Genomic DNA, 14,904 nt, shown 5'->3' with positions numbered 1-14,904 from the left:
GTGACTATCATAAATAAATTAAAAAAAAAAAAAATTAAAAAAAAAAAAAAGATCAGGCAAATCCTATTGTTTTTTTCAGTTGACTTATTTAAATAATCTCCACCCAAAGTGGGGCTCAACCTCATGATCCTGAGATCAAGAGCCACACGCTCTACCAACTGAGGCATCCAGGTGCCCCAAGATCAGGCAAATCTTTAAAGACTTCCCCAACATCCTTGCTGGGAGCAACCTCGTTCTCCAGGATTCTCACCCTAGTGTTCCCTCTGGTATTATTCATCCCGTCCAGTGGGAGAGTAGCTCACTTCCTTGAAAGGTACAGTCACAAGGGCAACACAGCACTCTACCTGCATCCTCACTCTATTTCGTTGTGCAAACTCAAAGATGTCTGCTGAAGGGATGAGCATTCCCACTACAATCTGCAATGTCACCCAGAGGCCACAGGACAGTGTCCCTGTCCAGCTCTGCTCCTCTCCAAGGATAACTTCAACTCTGCAGTCTGTGCAACCCAGAGACCACTAATCACTGATCTCTCCTAATGCCTCCTTTTGAAACTCAAACCAGGTTCCCAATTAGGCAGACGAAACCTGAAACGTTGATCCAACATCTCCTTCACTTACTCTTTTATGTGCAACCAAGTGTAGTAGAAGCATTTCCTGCTTCTAAAACATCCGTGATATAATCTGTCATAAACCAAAAGCTGACTTAATGCAAATGTATATGGAAGATGCATATGCAGATGGAAGCCACTTCAGAGGAGGGTAAAGGAGAAACATCGCATTCCAAAGGTACCCGTGCTTACAACCATCCTTCCAATTAACCGGCACACTACTCGGGGGTTGCTTTAAGATATATTGACACTTAGGGGGGCACCTGGGTGGCTCAGTGGTTGAGCCTCTGCCTTTGGCTCAGGGCGTGATCCCGGGGTCCTGGGACTGAGTCCCACGTTGGGCTCCACACAGGGAACCTGCTTCTCCCTCTGCCTGTGTCTCTGCCTCTGTGGGTCTCTCATGAATAAATAAATAAAATCTTAAAAAAAAAAAAAAAAGATACTGACACTAAGGGTCAATGGCAGGAGGGAAGAGACACATTTCCTCAAGTGAGGGAAACCAAAAAGAGAGAAATTCAGGCAAGGCATAAGGAATACTACAGATATCCTTACAATCCTGAGCTGACTCTCCTGATTTTAAAAACCTAGCCTGGGCAAGTCTTGGATTCTGTTCCTTGAGTTGCCGACCTATCATGCAGTTGTTTTCACAAAGGACCCAAAAAAAAAAAAAAAAAAGTAAAGTAGCTTTCTTTTTTTATATGTTTCTTGCATCCAGATACTAAAGCCTATGATGGGATCTGGTCTAAACAATAATACTAATAATGATTACTCTAACAACTACCACTAATAGTTGCTGGAAGTTCACACTCATAATCAATAACTTTTCATCAAAACAGCTTTGAGAGACAGAAACCATTGTGCACATAGACATGAAGAAACCAGAAGTCAGGGAGTGCTGCAAGAACTTCTTCCAGCAAAAAAACCGCTGGAAATAGCAGACCCCACAATGGAATGCTAATTTAACTCCAGAGCCCAGTTTCCTCATTTTGTTTTTTCGGCCTTCCCAAGAATCAGAACAGGCAGGTTAAGCACAAAGCTAACCAAGAACTTTAGCAGCCATGACAATCACTGCCCAAATTTCCAAATTAAAAAAAAAAAAAAAAAAAAAAATATATATATATATATACACACACACACACACACATATATAAAATCTAAAAAATAATTTTTTCAGAGAATTTCTTTTTTTTCTTTCTTCTTTTTTTTTTAAGATTTTATTTATTTGATACACACTGAGAGAAAACACAAGTAAGGGGAGTGGCAGAGAGAGAGGGACAAGTAGACTCTTTGCTAAGGAGGGAGCCTGATGCAGGACCCGATCCCAGGACCCTGAGATTATGACCTGAGCTGAAGGCAGAGACACTTCCCTGACTGAGCCACCCAGGCACCCACACACACACAGATAATTTTTCAAAAAATGCTTTTTAAAGAAGAGGACTGCTAGATAAAACAGGTTCAACTTCAAAGAACATTAGAATTTGTTTCTGGTTAAAAAAGAAGTCAGAAGGTTAGATGGGGACAACCTGTATTATTCAATAATTCCTCACCTTTTCCTAGCTTCAGAAGAAAATCCTGCCTAAGATTTCCTCCCATTAACACCAGCAAATTGGAAATATGAAAGGAAATAAGCTCACCCTCCTTGCTTCCTGGAGAGAATTTCCACCTCTTCCAAAAAGTAAGAGTCATTGAGAACACGGGACTCAGTATCCTACGATAGCTAGAATGTACCCTCTTCCAGAAATGAGTAGTCACTGGTTATGTGGAAATGAAAAACAAAATTTTCCACAGAGGAAATGTTGGCTTGAGGTTTGTCAGTAATTATCCTCTGCATGAACCCTTACTGGAAGCAATTCCACTAAACTCTTCATGCAGGACCAAATTCTTGCTAAGAAATGTTTCTCATCCACCTGTGCTTTTGGCCAGAGGCAACCATGATGGGGAGGAAAGAAGTGATCTTGGAGGCAGAAACCTGAGCTTCCCCATCCACAGATGTACCATCAACTCACCCCAAACCCAGAAGGCTGCTTAGAAGCAACATATGAAAGTCTCTGTTACATACTAGGAACTCTATTTACCTGTTTATTTTAAAGCAGAAGACTTTCTCTAATTACAATGGTACAAAATACACCATTATAACCCAAGTCATGTTCGATCACTGTTAAAATCACTGATACCACGTGCTTCCAACGCACGCTGTGCTAAAAACTTCATATTCTTCACATCAGATACCCACAACAGCCCTAAGTGGTAGTTCCTCTCATCATCCCCATTTTTCAGATAAGGAAACTGAGGGCTAGGAAGTTAAAATCACCATCACACAGTAAGTGGAAGAGCTGGGCTACACATTCCGGCACTCTGTCTCCAGAAATCCATCTTGTGACCATACTGCTACCTTGCTGCTCAAAACAGAGGTATGAGCCCTGATCAACCTTTCTGGGTAATAAAGCACTTCTCAATTACTCATTTCACAGCAATTTTGGTATACTATTTGGTTGCAAAGGAAAAGGCGGTAGGCAAGCACAGACAGGAGGCCACCAATCCATAGCTGGCACCAAAAAAAAAAGTCTGACAGCAAAGGAGGTAAGTAAATATCCTGAAAGAAACAAGCCAGAGGTACCCCAAATACCCAGTACTAGGCACTATTTGAATAAATGATATTTCTTCTGAAAAGTGAATGAGAACAAAAATTCAGCTGAAGAAAATGTAAAGATATAAGGTAACTATATGAAACATTATCTAAAGAGAGGGAAATAGATTAAAACAAAAATGAACACCAGGGGAATTCTTATATGTAAGATACAAACGACTAGATTATTTGCACGGAAAAAAAAAAAAACTATCTTGGGACGGCTGGGTGGCTCAGCGGTTTAGCACCTGCCTTCAGCCCAGGGCATGATCCTGGAGCCCCAGGATCGAGTCCCACATCAAGCATCCTGCGTGGAGCCTGCTTCTCCCTCTGCCTGTGTCTCTGTCTCTCTCTCTCTCTCTCTCTCTCTGTGTCTCTCATGAATAAATAAATAAAATCTTTAAAAAAAAAAAACTATCTCTGGATGATAGGGTTAAGGATTAGTTTTTACTTTGTACTTTTCCGTGTTTTCCAATTCGTCTGTAAGATAAATGTCATTAGCTGGATAATCAAAGAAAACCTGCTAAGAAAATGAGAGGTTGGTTTGTACAGCATGTGTGCAAAAGTACTATTTGCTAGCAGGTCTACCTAAGGAGAGGATCCAAAGTTCAAAACTATGTTCACAGTCACAGAGCATAACCAAAGGCAGCTCACCCCACCACATCTAGATTGCTTCAACTGGTTCCAACTCCAGGAAACAAATCCATTTCTAACACTTAACCATACTTTATGACTCAAGAATCGAGAACAAAGTCCAGTCGGGAGTAACCGAACTAGAACAGAGCATTCTCCAATCCAATAAGAACTCTTGGAGTCTACAGGATCAGAGGAGGCAAACCGCAGGTTTTGTCTTCAACCAGCTGAGAAATCTAATCAGACTGTCCTCTGACTACACCACCACCTAAAAAAGAACCAGTCTTTCACAGTACTTACCAATGTCTTACAAGGGTCTAAACCACACTTGCTTACCTTCAATCCACTCACTGTAAGCTGTCACAGTGAACTTCTGACCATCCACAGTATGAAATTCTCTTTGGGCAAGAGCCTTCCCTCCACTGCTATGATTTTCATAGTTTCTCACAGATTCATTGCAAGAGGTACTCCCACCATCAATGACACCAACCAAAGCCCACGCTTGCCTAGAAGGAAAAAGAGCACATGCCTTATTTGTCATGGTACCAACCCAGATTCTTTTACTTTTTTATTATTTTTTTCAAAAGATTTTATTTATTTATTCATGAGAGACACAGAGAGAGGCAGAGACACAGGCAGAGGGAGAAGCAGGCTCCCTCTGGGGAGCCTGACACAGGACTCGATCCCAAGACCCCATGATCACGTCCTGAGCCAAAGACAGATGCTAAAGCACTGAGCCACCCATACACTCCTTTTTATTTTAAGATTTTTATTTATTTATTTGAAAGAAGGAGAGAGAGAGGGGAAAAGCGTGAGAAAGGGGAGGGGCAGAGGGAGAATCCAAAAAAAGCCCAAGTCGGAGCTCAATCCCAGGACCCTGGGATCGTGACCTGAGCCAAAGGCAGATGTTTAACCGAGACACCCAGGCATCCCATCAACCCAAAACCTTGACACAGATATTATGTCAAGTGCTTCAATTCTTCTATTTCATTTTTATCAATCCCTCTATCTTTTTCCCTGAGGTTGTAAGTCCAAATCTTGACTAAAGTAACTGACGTCACAGAAGGAAATGCACATGGATTTGAAATCCTTGTTTGTCTAGCTCTGTAACAGGTGAAACACAGATGACTGGGACTAAAATGAATCACTGTCTTCCTTCCTCAATACACACCCATTTTATTCACCTATCATTCTGGCCATAAACCCATTTATTTCCCTTCTTTTAAAATGAGTATTGCACGCACCCCAATGTTTACAGCAGTATTATCTACAATAGCCAAATTATGGAAACATACCAAGTGTCCATCGACAAATGGATAAAGATGTGGTGTGTATATACAATGGAATATTACTCAGCCACAAAAAAATGAAATCTTGTCATTTGCAAAGACACGGATGGACCTAGAGAACATTATGCTAAGCAAAATAAGTCAGAGAAAAACAACTACCATAGGATTTCATTCACATGTGGAATTTAAGAAACAAAACAGATGGGAGCGCCTGGGTGGCTCAGCTGGTTAAGCATCTGCCTTTGGCTCAGTTCATAATCCCAGGGTCCTGGGATATAGCCCAATATTGGGCTCCCTGCTCAGTGGGAAGTCTGATTCTCCCTCTGCCCCTCCCCCTGCTTATGCTCCCTCTCTCTCTCTTACTCTCTCTACAATAATAAATAAAACCTTTAAAAAATAAAAAGAAACAAAACAGATAAACATAAGGGAAGGGGGAAAAAGAAGCAAACCATAAGAGACCCTTTTTTTAAATTGTATTTTATTTATTTGAGAGAGAGGGAGCACAAACAGGGGGAAAGATGGAGAGGGAGATGCAGGCTCCCTGCTGAGCAGGAAGCCTGACATGCCGGACATGCTGCTCCATCCCAGGAACCATGACCTGAGCTTAAGGCAGACACTTGACTGACTGAGCCACCCAGGTGCCCTCACAAGAAACTCTCAACTATAGAGAACAAACTGACAGTTACCAAAGGGGAGAAGACTGGGGGGCGGGGGGGTGGGTGGAGGGGGCGAGATGGATGAAACAGGTGATGGGGATTCAGGAGGGCACATGTGGTGATGAGCACCAGGGGACGTAGGGAGCTGTTGAATCACTATACCGTACACCTGAAACTAACATTACACTGTATATCAAATGCAAATTTAAATAAAAACTTTTGAAAAGAGAAAAAAGAAAAAGAATATCCTCTCTTTGGAAATATCAGCAATGTTCTCAAATCTGGCTGCATAACAGAACGACCCAGGGAGCCTTAGGAAGCCATGCGTACTCAGACCCAGCCCAGACTGATGTCATCACCACCTCTCCAGGTGGGGCAGGCATTGGTGTATTTTCAAAGACTTGAATGGGCAGCCACACTTGGAACCGCTGAGTTAGAGAGTGGTTCTCACACTTCAGTGTGCATTAGAACACTTCAAGGGCTTGTCAAAGCAGATTGCTGGGCCCCACCCTCTGATTTCTTGAGGTGGGGCCAGATGATATGCATTTCCAACAAACACCCCAGTGATGCTGATGCTGCTGGTCTGAGGACCACACACCGAGAACCCCTGAGTTAGAAGTCAGAGGTTAGAGCGGTAGTCATCAACCCTAACTACACATCAAATGCCCGGAGTCCTATCCTTCAGAGATTCTTCTGTAAAAATATTTAGGGGGCCCTGGGCCAGGGATTTTTAAAAAATCTTAGCAGGGTAAAGTTGAGAACTATTGAATTACTGGTATCTTAATCTTAAAGTTGTATAATCACTATCTAAAAGATTAAAAATTTTACATGCCATATATCAATTTGTTGAAAGAGGCTGTGTTTGAAAATGCCCTTTAATTTCATTTTATTTCTGTAATAAACATTCCTGGGACTTGCTGAAACTTGTGGCCAAAATAAAAAGAGAACAAAGACAAAAAGCCAAAAAAAAATTTGCCTTAAGATTCCTGGTCTTGGGATCCCTGGGTGGCTCAGCGGTTTAGCGCCTGCCTTTGGCCCGGGGCGTGATCCTGGAGACCCTGGACTGAGTCTCATATCAGGTTCCCTGCATGGAGCCTACTTCTCCCTCTGCCTATGTCTCTGCCTCTCTCTCTGTGTCTCTCATGAATAAATAAATAAAATCTTTAAAAAAAAAAAATTCCTGGTCTTAAAAAAAGAAAAAAAAAGATCCCTGGTCTAAAACATGGGGGGAAAAATGTGAATTTCTTACTCGGGGGGAGTGGATGGGGGTATGTGGTGGCATACACAAACACATACACACACACATATGTATATACCCACCAAATGTAATCTATGCCAGACAGATGGTGGCTGGATATTCACAGATAAAAGTTAACCAAAGCGTGCCTATATCCTTAAAAATTCCACACCTGCCCTATGTGGATTAGCTACTTTTCAGCTGACTATGCTTTACAGCTCTATTTATATTCCTTGATAGCACAAAGAATCAAATGCCAAATGTCTCAATTTATTATCTCCTATGTGAGAGGAAAGGAGAAGAAATATCAGAGGCTTCCTTTATTTACCAGAGCTGCCTCAGCAACTATAAAACAATGTTCTATTCTCCTGACATTATCTCCAAAACACTCCTACTTCCCTCCTCCACTTGAGGAAAATTTCAGCGCACCAGAACATTATCTTCAAAGGCGTGTGTTTATGTACACTGGAGATAATGTCAAAGCAATGGAACACTGGCAAAGGATCACAACTCAAATTCCTCTGTCAAATCAGCAGCACCATTTTAAAGGGAATTTAGAAACCAGTAGGGAAAGGAACCAAAAAGAGTCAGACAAAATGTCCTGGCTAATGATCGCACAAAGGCAGAAAAATAATGGAGTAAAGAGACAAAAGTGGTCATCCTGGCATTACTGGATAATGAGCCAAAGTGGCCATCTAACCTTGAGAAGATCGTGCTTCCATTCCTAACTCTATAAAGACAGACCTATGTACACATGGGTTTCAAGCGATGGATAAAAGAACATTTGGAGAAGCCCTTTTTATAACAGAGGTCCAAACTGGAAAAGACGTCCAGCAGTGAACACAGTGTGGTAGTCAGACAGCAGAAAATGAACAGCAAGGAGAACGAGCCAGCGCTGCATGCATCAACACACCCAACACTCAGTTAACGCAGCGCTGAGCAAAGAAGCCAGATGCAACATATGATGCATGCTTGCATTTGTACGAAGTCCAATTACAGGCCAACGGAAACTCCCCTGTTCTCCACAAATTCCGGTGAAGGGTTATCTTCGGTGAGCAGGAGTGATCAGTGAAACAGAAGGGACCGCAAGGGGCTCCCGGACCACTAGTGATATTCTATCTAGACCTGGGTGGTGGCAGTCCAGGTATCAGGTTGTGGGAAGTCATTAAACCCTGCATTTTAGTTTTTAGCACTTTCCTGCATGTGTATGATAATTAATCATAATTTTTTTTAAACCCAGTTCCGAGGTTTGGCACCTGCTATTTATTCCCTGTCTAGAAAGCTCTCCATCTCCCAACTGCCTACAGAGCATGTTACCAAACTGCCGTCGGGTTTCTCACCTATGGGAAGCCTCCACAGACTCCCCAGGTGGATCTGGGGGTTCCTTCTATTTGCACTCCCGTTACAGCCTGGAAGCAAGTGTCTCTCTGTATGCTCCTGTCTATTTAAGTGTGTTTATCCATGGGATTAGGGGGGCACCGAGCTGGCTCAGTTGGAAGAGCATGATCTGTGGTCCTGAGTTGAGAAGAGGAGAGGAGAGGAGAGGAGAGGAGAGGAGAGGAGAGGAGAGGAGAGGAGAGGAGAGGAGAGGAGAGGAGAGGAGAGGAGAGGAGAGAAGAGAAGAGAAGAGAAGAGAAGACCACACTATCCACACTATCCCCTGGATTAAATAATGGCTTTCATCCAAGCACCTATGCAAACCCAGTGCGCAGCATCTCCTCAATATCCCTGGGGTGAAGAAAAGGCATTTAAAAAAAAATTACAGACACTTTTCTTCATTAATTTTGTCTTCTTAACTTTCTCTAGAATTTCTGCAGGTCACGTTCCACCCCAACAGCCAAAGGAAAATAACAACTGGATCAATCAACCATCCAAGGAAAAAAATAACTCGACCACTTGAGCACTTAGTGTTGGAAAGTCCTCTCACTTTTCATAGCAGACATTCCCTGGCTTTGCTAAGAACACCGAGCAGAATTAAAACTTCTGTTTTCTGAATTACATGTTGAGCCAGCTACTTCCCCCAGCCTCAGGGCTGGATGAGGAAATCCTGGTCAGCCAGTGGAGGGCACACGAGCCGCCAGCAGCAGCAGCAAGGTCGCCCAGTGTGTGCAGGAGCTGCCCAGCCCTCTATTTCGGGGCTTTCCTCACCTAGGCCAGGCCTCCAGATACCTGCGCCAATCACACAAGCAGATTCAAATCGGCATGCGTAGAGCTCCAAATAAAAAGGAAGAGAAAACTGTGCACATGCCACCCCTTCAGGCTTTTCAGGCACTTTTGACACCTCAGCACACCATCAGTTAGCTGGAGCTTCCTACGGTTTGCAAAAGGTAATGAAAGAAGGAAGTAAACCACCCTCAAACTGCCCGACGGCTTCTCCGTACACTTCTGTTCTTTGCTTTTCAAAGCCTGATGCCACAGTTCACAAAGTGCTTCATAGACAGACACTTCATAGACACTTCATAGACACAGGCAGAGGGAGAAGCAGGCTCCCTGCAGGAAACCTGATGTGGGACTCGATACCAGGACCCCAGGATCACACCCTGAGCCGAAGGCAGATGCTCAACCACTGAGCCACCCAGGTGTCCCAAGAGAAGAGCTTTTGTAACCAGCATCTTGTCTTCCAGCCCCGTTTCAAAGCAAGAAGCAACCAGACTTCCAAACAGTAGGGGCCTTTGTGACACCCAAAGCCAGGCTGCGGGGCAGGGTGTCCCTTTCTGCCACCCCTTCTCCCGTCACACAGACACAGACTCTGACACGTTGCTGGGAAGGAAAGTAAAAGGTATGCCCACCTGTAGCCCAGTCCTTGGATCAGCTTACTTCCCAGCCGGTCCTGGATCATTTGTATGGTTCCCTGTAGGAGGCTCTTGGCTGCCGAATCTCCAACGGCTATGGCAACAATCCGGCCCGGATCCTGTATTCTCAGAAATTCCTGAAGCCGTCTACTCTCATTGTGGTATTCATGGGTATCAAACCTCACACTTTCCAAAATTTTGGCTGTGTCTTGGTCAATGATCCTCACGTTGAGGCCCCTAGAAAAGTCTTTCTCGAAGGCATAGGACCCGAAGGTCAAGCCTGAGGAAGGCAGAGTTCTCGCCAACGACGTCCACGCAAGCTTCTGTGCCCCGTGTATCTCCAGTGTCCCACCAGCTTCCACGCCAATAAATTTTTTGCCAAATGTTGGCATACTTTCACCTTCATCTGACTTGCCATACAAGGCAATTGTCGCTTTGGATTTATAGCGACATTTTTCTGCTCCAATATGAAGCGCCCCACCATCCTTGATCAGGATGTAACGAGTCCTCAAAGTAATATTTCTGGATCCATCTTTATCATCCCCAAAAACAAGCAATCCTGCAAGGAACAATACTAGTATCAGCCAACTTCTATAACATCTCTCTGGGATGTAGAGAAATGGTTTACCCTGGGGGGAGAGGAGGAGTAGAAAAAACTCTTCTGCGATTAAGTTGGGGAGAAAAATTTATTAGAGTCTGCTTAGAAAATTAAGCCTGTTTTCAAAACACAGTAGAGGTAGAAATGGAGAGGTCATGTCTCAACACGCTAGAAATGCCCAAAAGCATAAATTTCAACCCATTCACCTTACGACTAACTTATTTTTAGAAAAATATCTAAGAGCCTGTAGATCATTTTTACATATGTTAATGCAGATTAATTCTCTCATCACTCTCCGTAGCTATAACAAAGATGGGGATATGAGAGATCACCTTCTGGAACTGCTTCCTTTCCTATCAATCAAAGGTCTTGACTGGAGTGATTTCTAAGGACCTCTTCTTAGCTCTTGAATTCTATGGTTCTACCTTAGGAACTTCTCATGCCCCCCATAGGAAGGAGCACCTTTGCAGCTCCCATAGGCATGGACCAGTCCTCACCTCCATCCTGAATGACTACAGAATTCACCGTGGCATCTGAGGTCAGACGGAACATATCTCCCTCCTTGATAACAACTTGCTTTGCAGAATCTTGTCCTGGATCCCAGTTCCTGAGACGTGGGTTTTGATCTGGGCAATTCTCTATTAAAAAAAAAAAAAAAAAGGCAACGTCAATATCCCATCAATGCAACAAATTCCAAGAATGCCTTGAGCCTGATCCAAGCACTATCATCATTTATCACCATCTGCAAAGATGGGCAGACCTGTTTTAGGTTCCTGCCATCAGAATGGAAAACTCATTCCATTCCACCCAGCAGATATGTCAAACCCTTCCCTTCAACGCATAAAAAAGGTTTCTCTACAAAACTAAGTTGCTACCATCTAGGTCAGGTCAAACTCTGCAAGGTAAACACGGAGTTCCCCTGAATCTTCTACTCTGGAAATAAATTAACAGCAAGAAGCAAAACTGTGAACTGTCTTTGGACCCACACTAGGAAGCAGTTTTAGCAAACAAAATCTATTCACAACCTACTAATAAATAAAAAATAGGAACTGTTAAAGTTAGCTATGGCAGGTCTTCCCAGGTTCCTTCCTGAGCAGTGAATCATAAAGCAGACTACAGAAGCACCTCTATCATTCTAGAAGCCACAGCTGATAAATACCAGCTCGCAATGCAGACATGCTCGCTTTCCCAGTGAAACTGCAAGAGGCAAACAGCCAAAGACATGACTTCTCATTTTCACAGACAAGGAAATGACAGATCAGAGAAGCCAAATCCAAGATTACTCAGCAAGTTGAGTGATATGCAAGTTCCCCCTTAAGAAACAAGGTTTACTAGACATGCAGTGTTCCTTTACTAGAATTTGCCTCTTGAATAGATGATGATGGAAACATAAAAGTATTCTGTGTTGCCACAGCTATTTAATGCACAAGAACTTAAGTTGCTGCTATAATTGGGGGCAGGGGTGGTGGCAGGAATCACACTGGTTTTGATCAACTAATGAACAAGTATTTACTGAAGATCCATTTGTTCACTTTGTACTAGGTATTATAAAATTTATAAAGCATAGAATGAACTCACAGCCTGCAGAGCTTATAGTCTAGTTTAGGAGAAAAGCCACCAGGTAGGAAATAATTAAATACTGAACAATGTGGTAGTCACTTGACATGCAAATGAGCTCAGAGAAAGGAGGGGTGGGTTGGAGTACCTGAGGCAGTTTCAGTGAGACATGGGGACACTAGACCTGAACCCCCAAAGGCCAGACAGTACTTCCATTAAGAAAAGCTTGGGGCCACACAGGTGGCTCAGTAGGTTATGCATCCAACTCTTGATTTCAGCTCAGGTCATAATCTCAAGGTCATGAGAACGAGCTCTGTATCGATCTCTATGCTGGGTGTGGAGCCTGCTTAAGATTCTCTCTCTCCCTCTCCCTCTGCCCCTCCCCTGGCTCCCTCTCTAATTAAAAAAAGAAAGAAGAGAGGGGAGGGGAAGGGAGGGGAGGGGAAGGGAGGGGAGGGGAGGGGAGGGGAGGGGAGGGGAGGGAAGGGAAGGGAAGGGAAGGGAAGGGAAGGGAAGGGAAGGGAAGGGAAGGGAAGGGAAGGGAAGGGAAGGGAAGGGAATGAAGGTGAGAGATGCAAGTACCCCTTGCCATCCAAGTCCGTTGGTTCCTCAGTTAGAAAAGCAAAATGAAGGGACACCTGGGTGGCTCAGCGGTTGAGTGTCTGCCTTTGGCTCAGGCCATGATCCCGGGATCCTGGGATCAAGTCCCACATCGGGCTCTCCGTGGAGAGCTGGCCTCTCCCTCTGCCTATGTCTCTGCCTCTCTCTGTCTCTCATGAATAAATAAATAAAATCTTAAAAAAAAAGAGAGAGAGAGAAAAACAAGATGAAGCCCATATTTAAACTCAGCCAAGGTAGGGATAGGCAATGTATGCGTAGGAATCCTATAAAGGTAGAAGGTACATGTTGGAAAATAATAGGAGGAAAAGCAGAGAGACTGAGTGCAGCACAAAGATATTAATTTTTATAGAAAGGAAATTCTGATTCCTCATTTTGAATTGTATAACCCTTAATGCAAACATCTTATTTCTAAGCATTTGTATTTTGCCCTCGGCTCATGCTTTCACTTTTAAGGTGATAGTAACTACTGCAGTTAAAATCAGCCCTGCTGGTTAAATCCTTGGCAATTATCTCATGGAATTTTTCTCAAAGCAGTTTTATAATCACCAATATTTAATTCAGATAAGTCAGTGATCATCACTATTATACTAGAAATAATCCTTAAATATTTCTTTCCATTGAAGAAACAAATCTCTTGAATGTGCTCTGACTCAATACTACGGATTTCTTAAACTTCTCTCCAACCTCCCTCTCTTCCCATAAAACATCTAGCTGGAACATTCCATGATGTTATGTCACAAGTAAATGTCCCATACAAAAAGCACTCTACCCAGCTACTGAGAAGGAAATACTGTCTTTTAACATGTAGAGCCTACCAAATGGTTATAGAATTCCTCTTGGTTTTCATTTTGCTGTTTTGTTTTTTTTTTACAGAGAGACAGAGACTCTTAAGCAGGCTCCATGCCCAGTGTGGAGCTCAATCCCACGACCCAACACAGGGCTCAATCCCACGACCATGAGACCATGACCTGAGCTGAAATCAAGAGTCAGAAATTTAACTGACTGAGCCACCCAGGTATGCCAATTCCTCGTTTTTAGTTATTTCCCAGGCGAGCATGCTTCCTTAGGAACCATCACCAAAAATTCTAGTCTACTTCCTCCCAGTAGAGTATACTTAATGAGAAAATACATGGCCCGCAGAAGGCATTGACAAGTAGCTCAGGAGCCCCACCTCCCAGGCTGCCCATTGTTGAACTTCAGGTTCATTATCAAGATTATATAACATCAGTAATCACAGTGAGGCTGACCCTGAAAGATGTCAGCATACCACATATTTCCACTGAAGTTTTGCACTTGTACTGCCAAAATGTGACACTAAAGAATGTTGATTCAAAGGAACCACATCAGTGATTCACTGTCTCAGATGGAATATGAAACATCAATTAAAGCCACAGATTTCAGCTCTGATCTCCCCCTCCCCCCCTGGATCTGGCAGGTCTTTACTACAGATTACTTGGGAAGAATGAATCAACTGCACTGAACTTGGTTATTCTGCTGGAGAAAAGGGGTGAGAAAGTCAATGCTAAGAGCCAACAGAAAGCAATGTTACAAACTCATTCTGTGGTCTGCTGGCCTGGTCCACAAAAATGTTGATATGAACATCTCTCTTTCTTCAGCTCTATTCTTTTAGAAGCACTGACACAACCCCGCCCCCAACCAGGACTTTAAAGTCTATAAAACCCCTAAAGCACCCATGGAAGCTAAATAAAATAGTACTTGTAAGTCTTAGATATGATAACATGCTTCTCAGATGTTATATCCATTTAAGGAGACATCTAATTTGACAAAAATCTGTTGTAGATCCCAAAAAAAAAGTAGGGGGCAGACAAAAATGATGCCCAATCCAGGTTGTTTTGGTCTGCTTCTCCCTTGACAGATATGAGCCCTCTGATTTTTGGACTGGTGGATGGGACTCTATCATGAGGCCATTCTTTGTTGATACTATATTGAAGCTATCTGACAATAAATTTCTTCAAACCATTCAAAGTATTAAGATATCACCAACTTGAAAAGCAAAGGCCATTTAAGAAATGAAAACCTCCTCAGATGATATTTAACTATGAGCAATGAGTGATTTTTAGATAAATGTATTAGACTTCAAAGCTCCTAATGGATGTTTTCCTTTGAGGATACACATTGTTCCTCAAAAATACTTGAAGCTAAAATAAAAAAATAATAAATAATAAAAAAATAAATACTTGAAGCTTCTCTTTTAGAACGGTCTCCCAACTGGTTTCAAGCTATAGAACACAAATCTTAGTATTTTCACTGATTTAAAAAAAAAAATC

General features: G+C 42.8%; 1 protein-coding gene across 5 annotated transcripts in view; it reads right to left on the bottom strand.

Annotated features, from left to right (window-relative positions):
* CEMIP2 (cell migration inducing hyaluronidase 2) overlaps nucleotides 1-14,904 on the bottom strand; it is a 79,484-nt gene that overhangs the window by 44,171 nt on the left and 20,409 nt on the right. For 4 of the 5 annotated variants that reach the window (XM_077906997.1, XM_077906992.1, XM_077907002.1 and 1 more), the window contains 3 exons: nucleotides 10,936-11,076; nucleotides 9,838-10,399; nucleotides 4,203-4,372 (listed from right to left, as the gene is read on the bottom strand). In XM_077906997.1, the coding sequence (XP_077763123.1) occupies nucleotides 4,203-4,372; nucleotides 9,838-10,399; nucleotides 10,936-11,076 (873 nt within the window). Of the gene's footprint in view, nucleotides 1-4,202; nucleotides 4,373-9,837; nucleotides 10,400-10,935; nucleotides 11,077-12,577; nucleotides 12,603-14,904 lie in introns of those variants that run through there. The other variant, XM_077907021.1, reaches the window with a different exon arrangement.

Source organism: Canis aureus, chromosome 1 (assembly GCF_053574225.1).
Source record: "Canis aureus isolate CA01 chromosome 1, VMU_Caureus_v.1.0, whole genome shotgun sequence".
Classification (NCBI taxonomy): Eukaryota; Metazoa; Chordata; class Mammalia; order Carnivora; family Canidae; genus Canis; species Canis aureus.
This window is presented reverse-complemented; position numbering and strand designations above follow the sequence as displayed.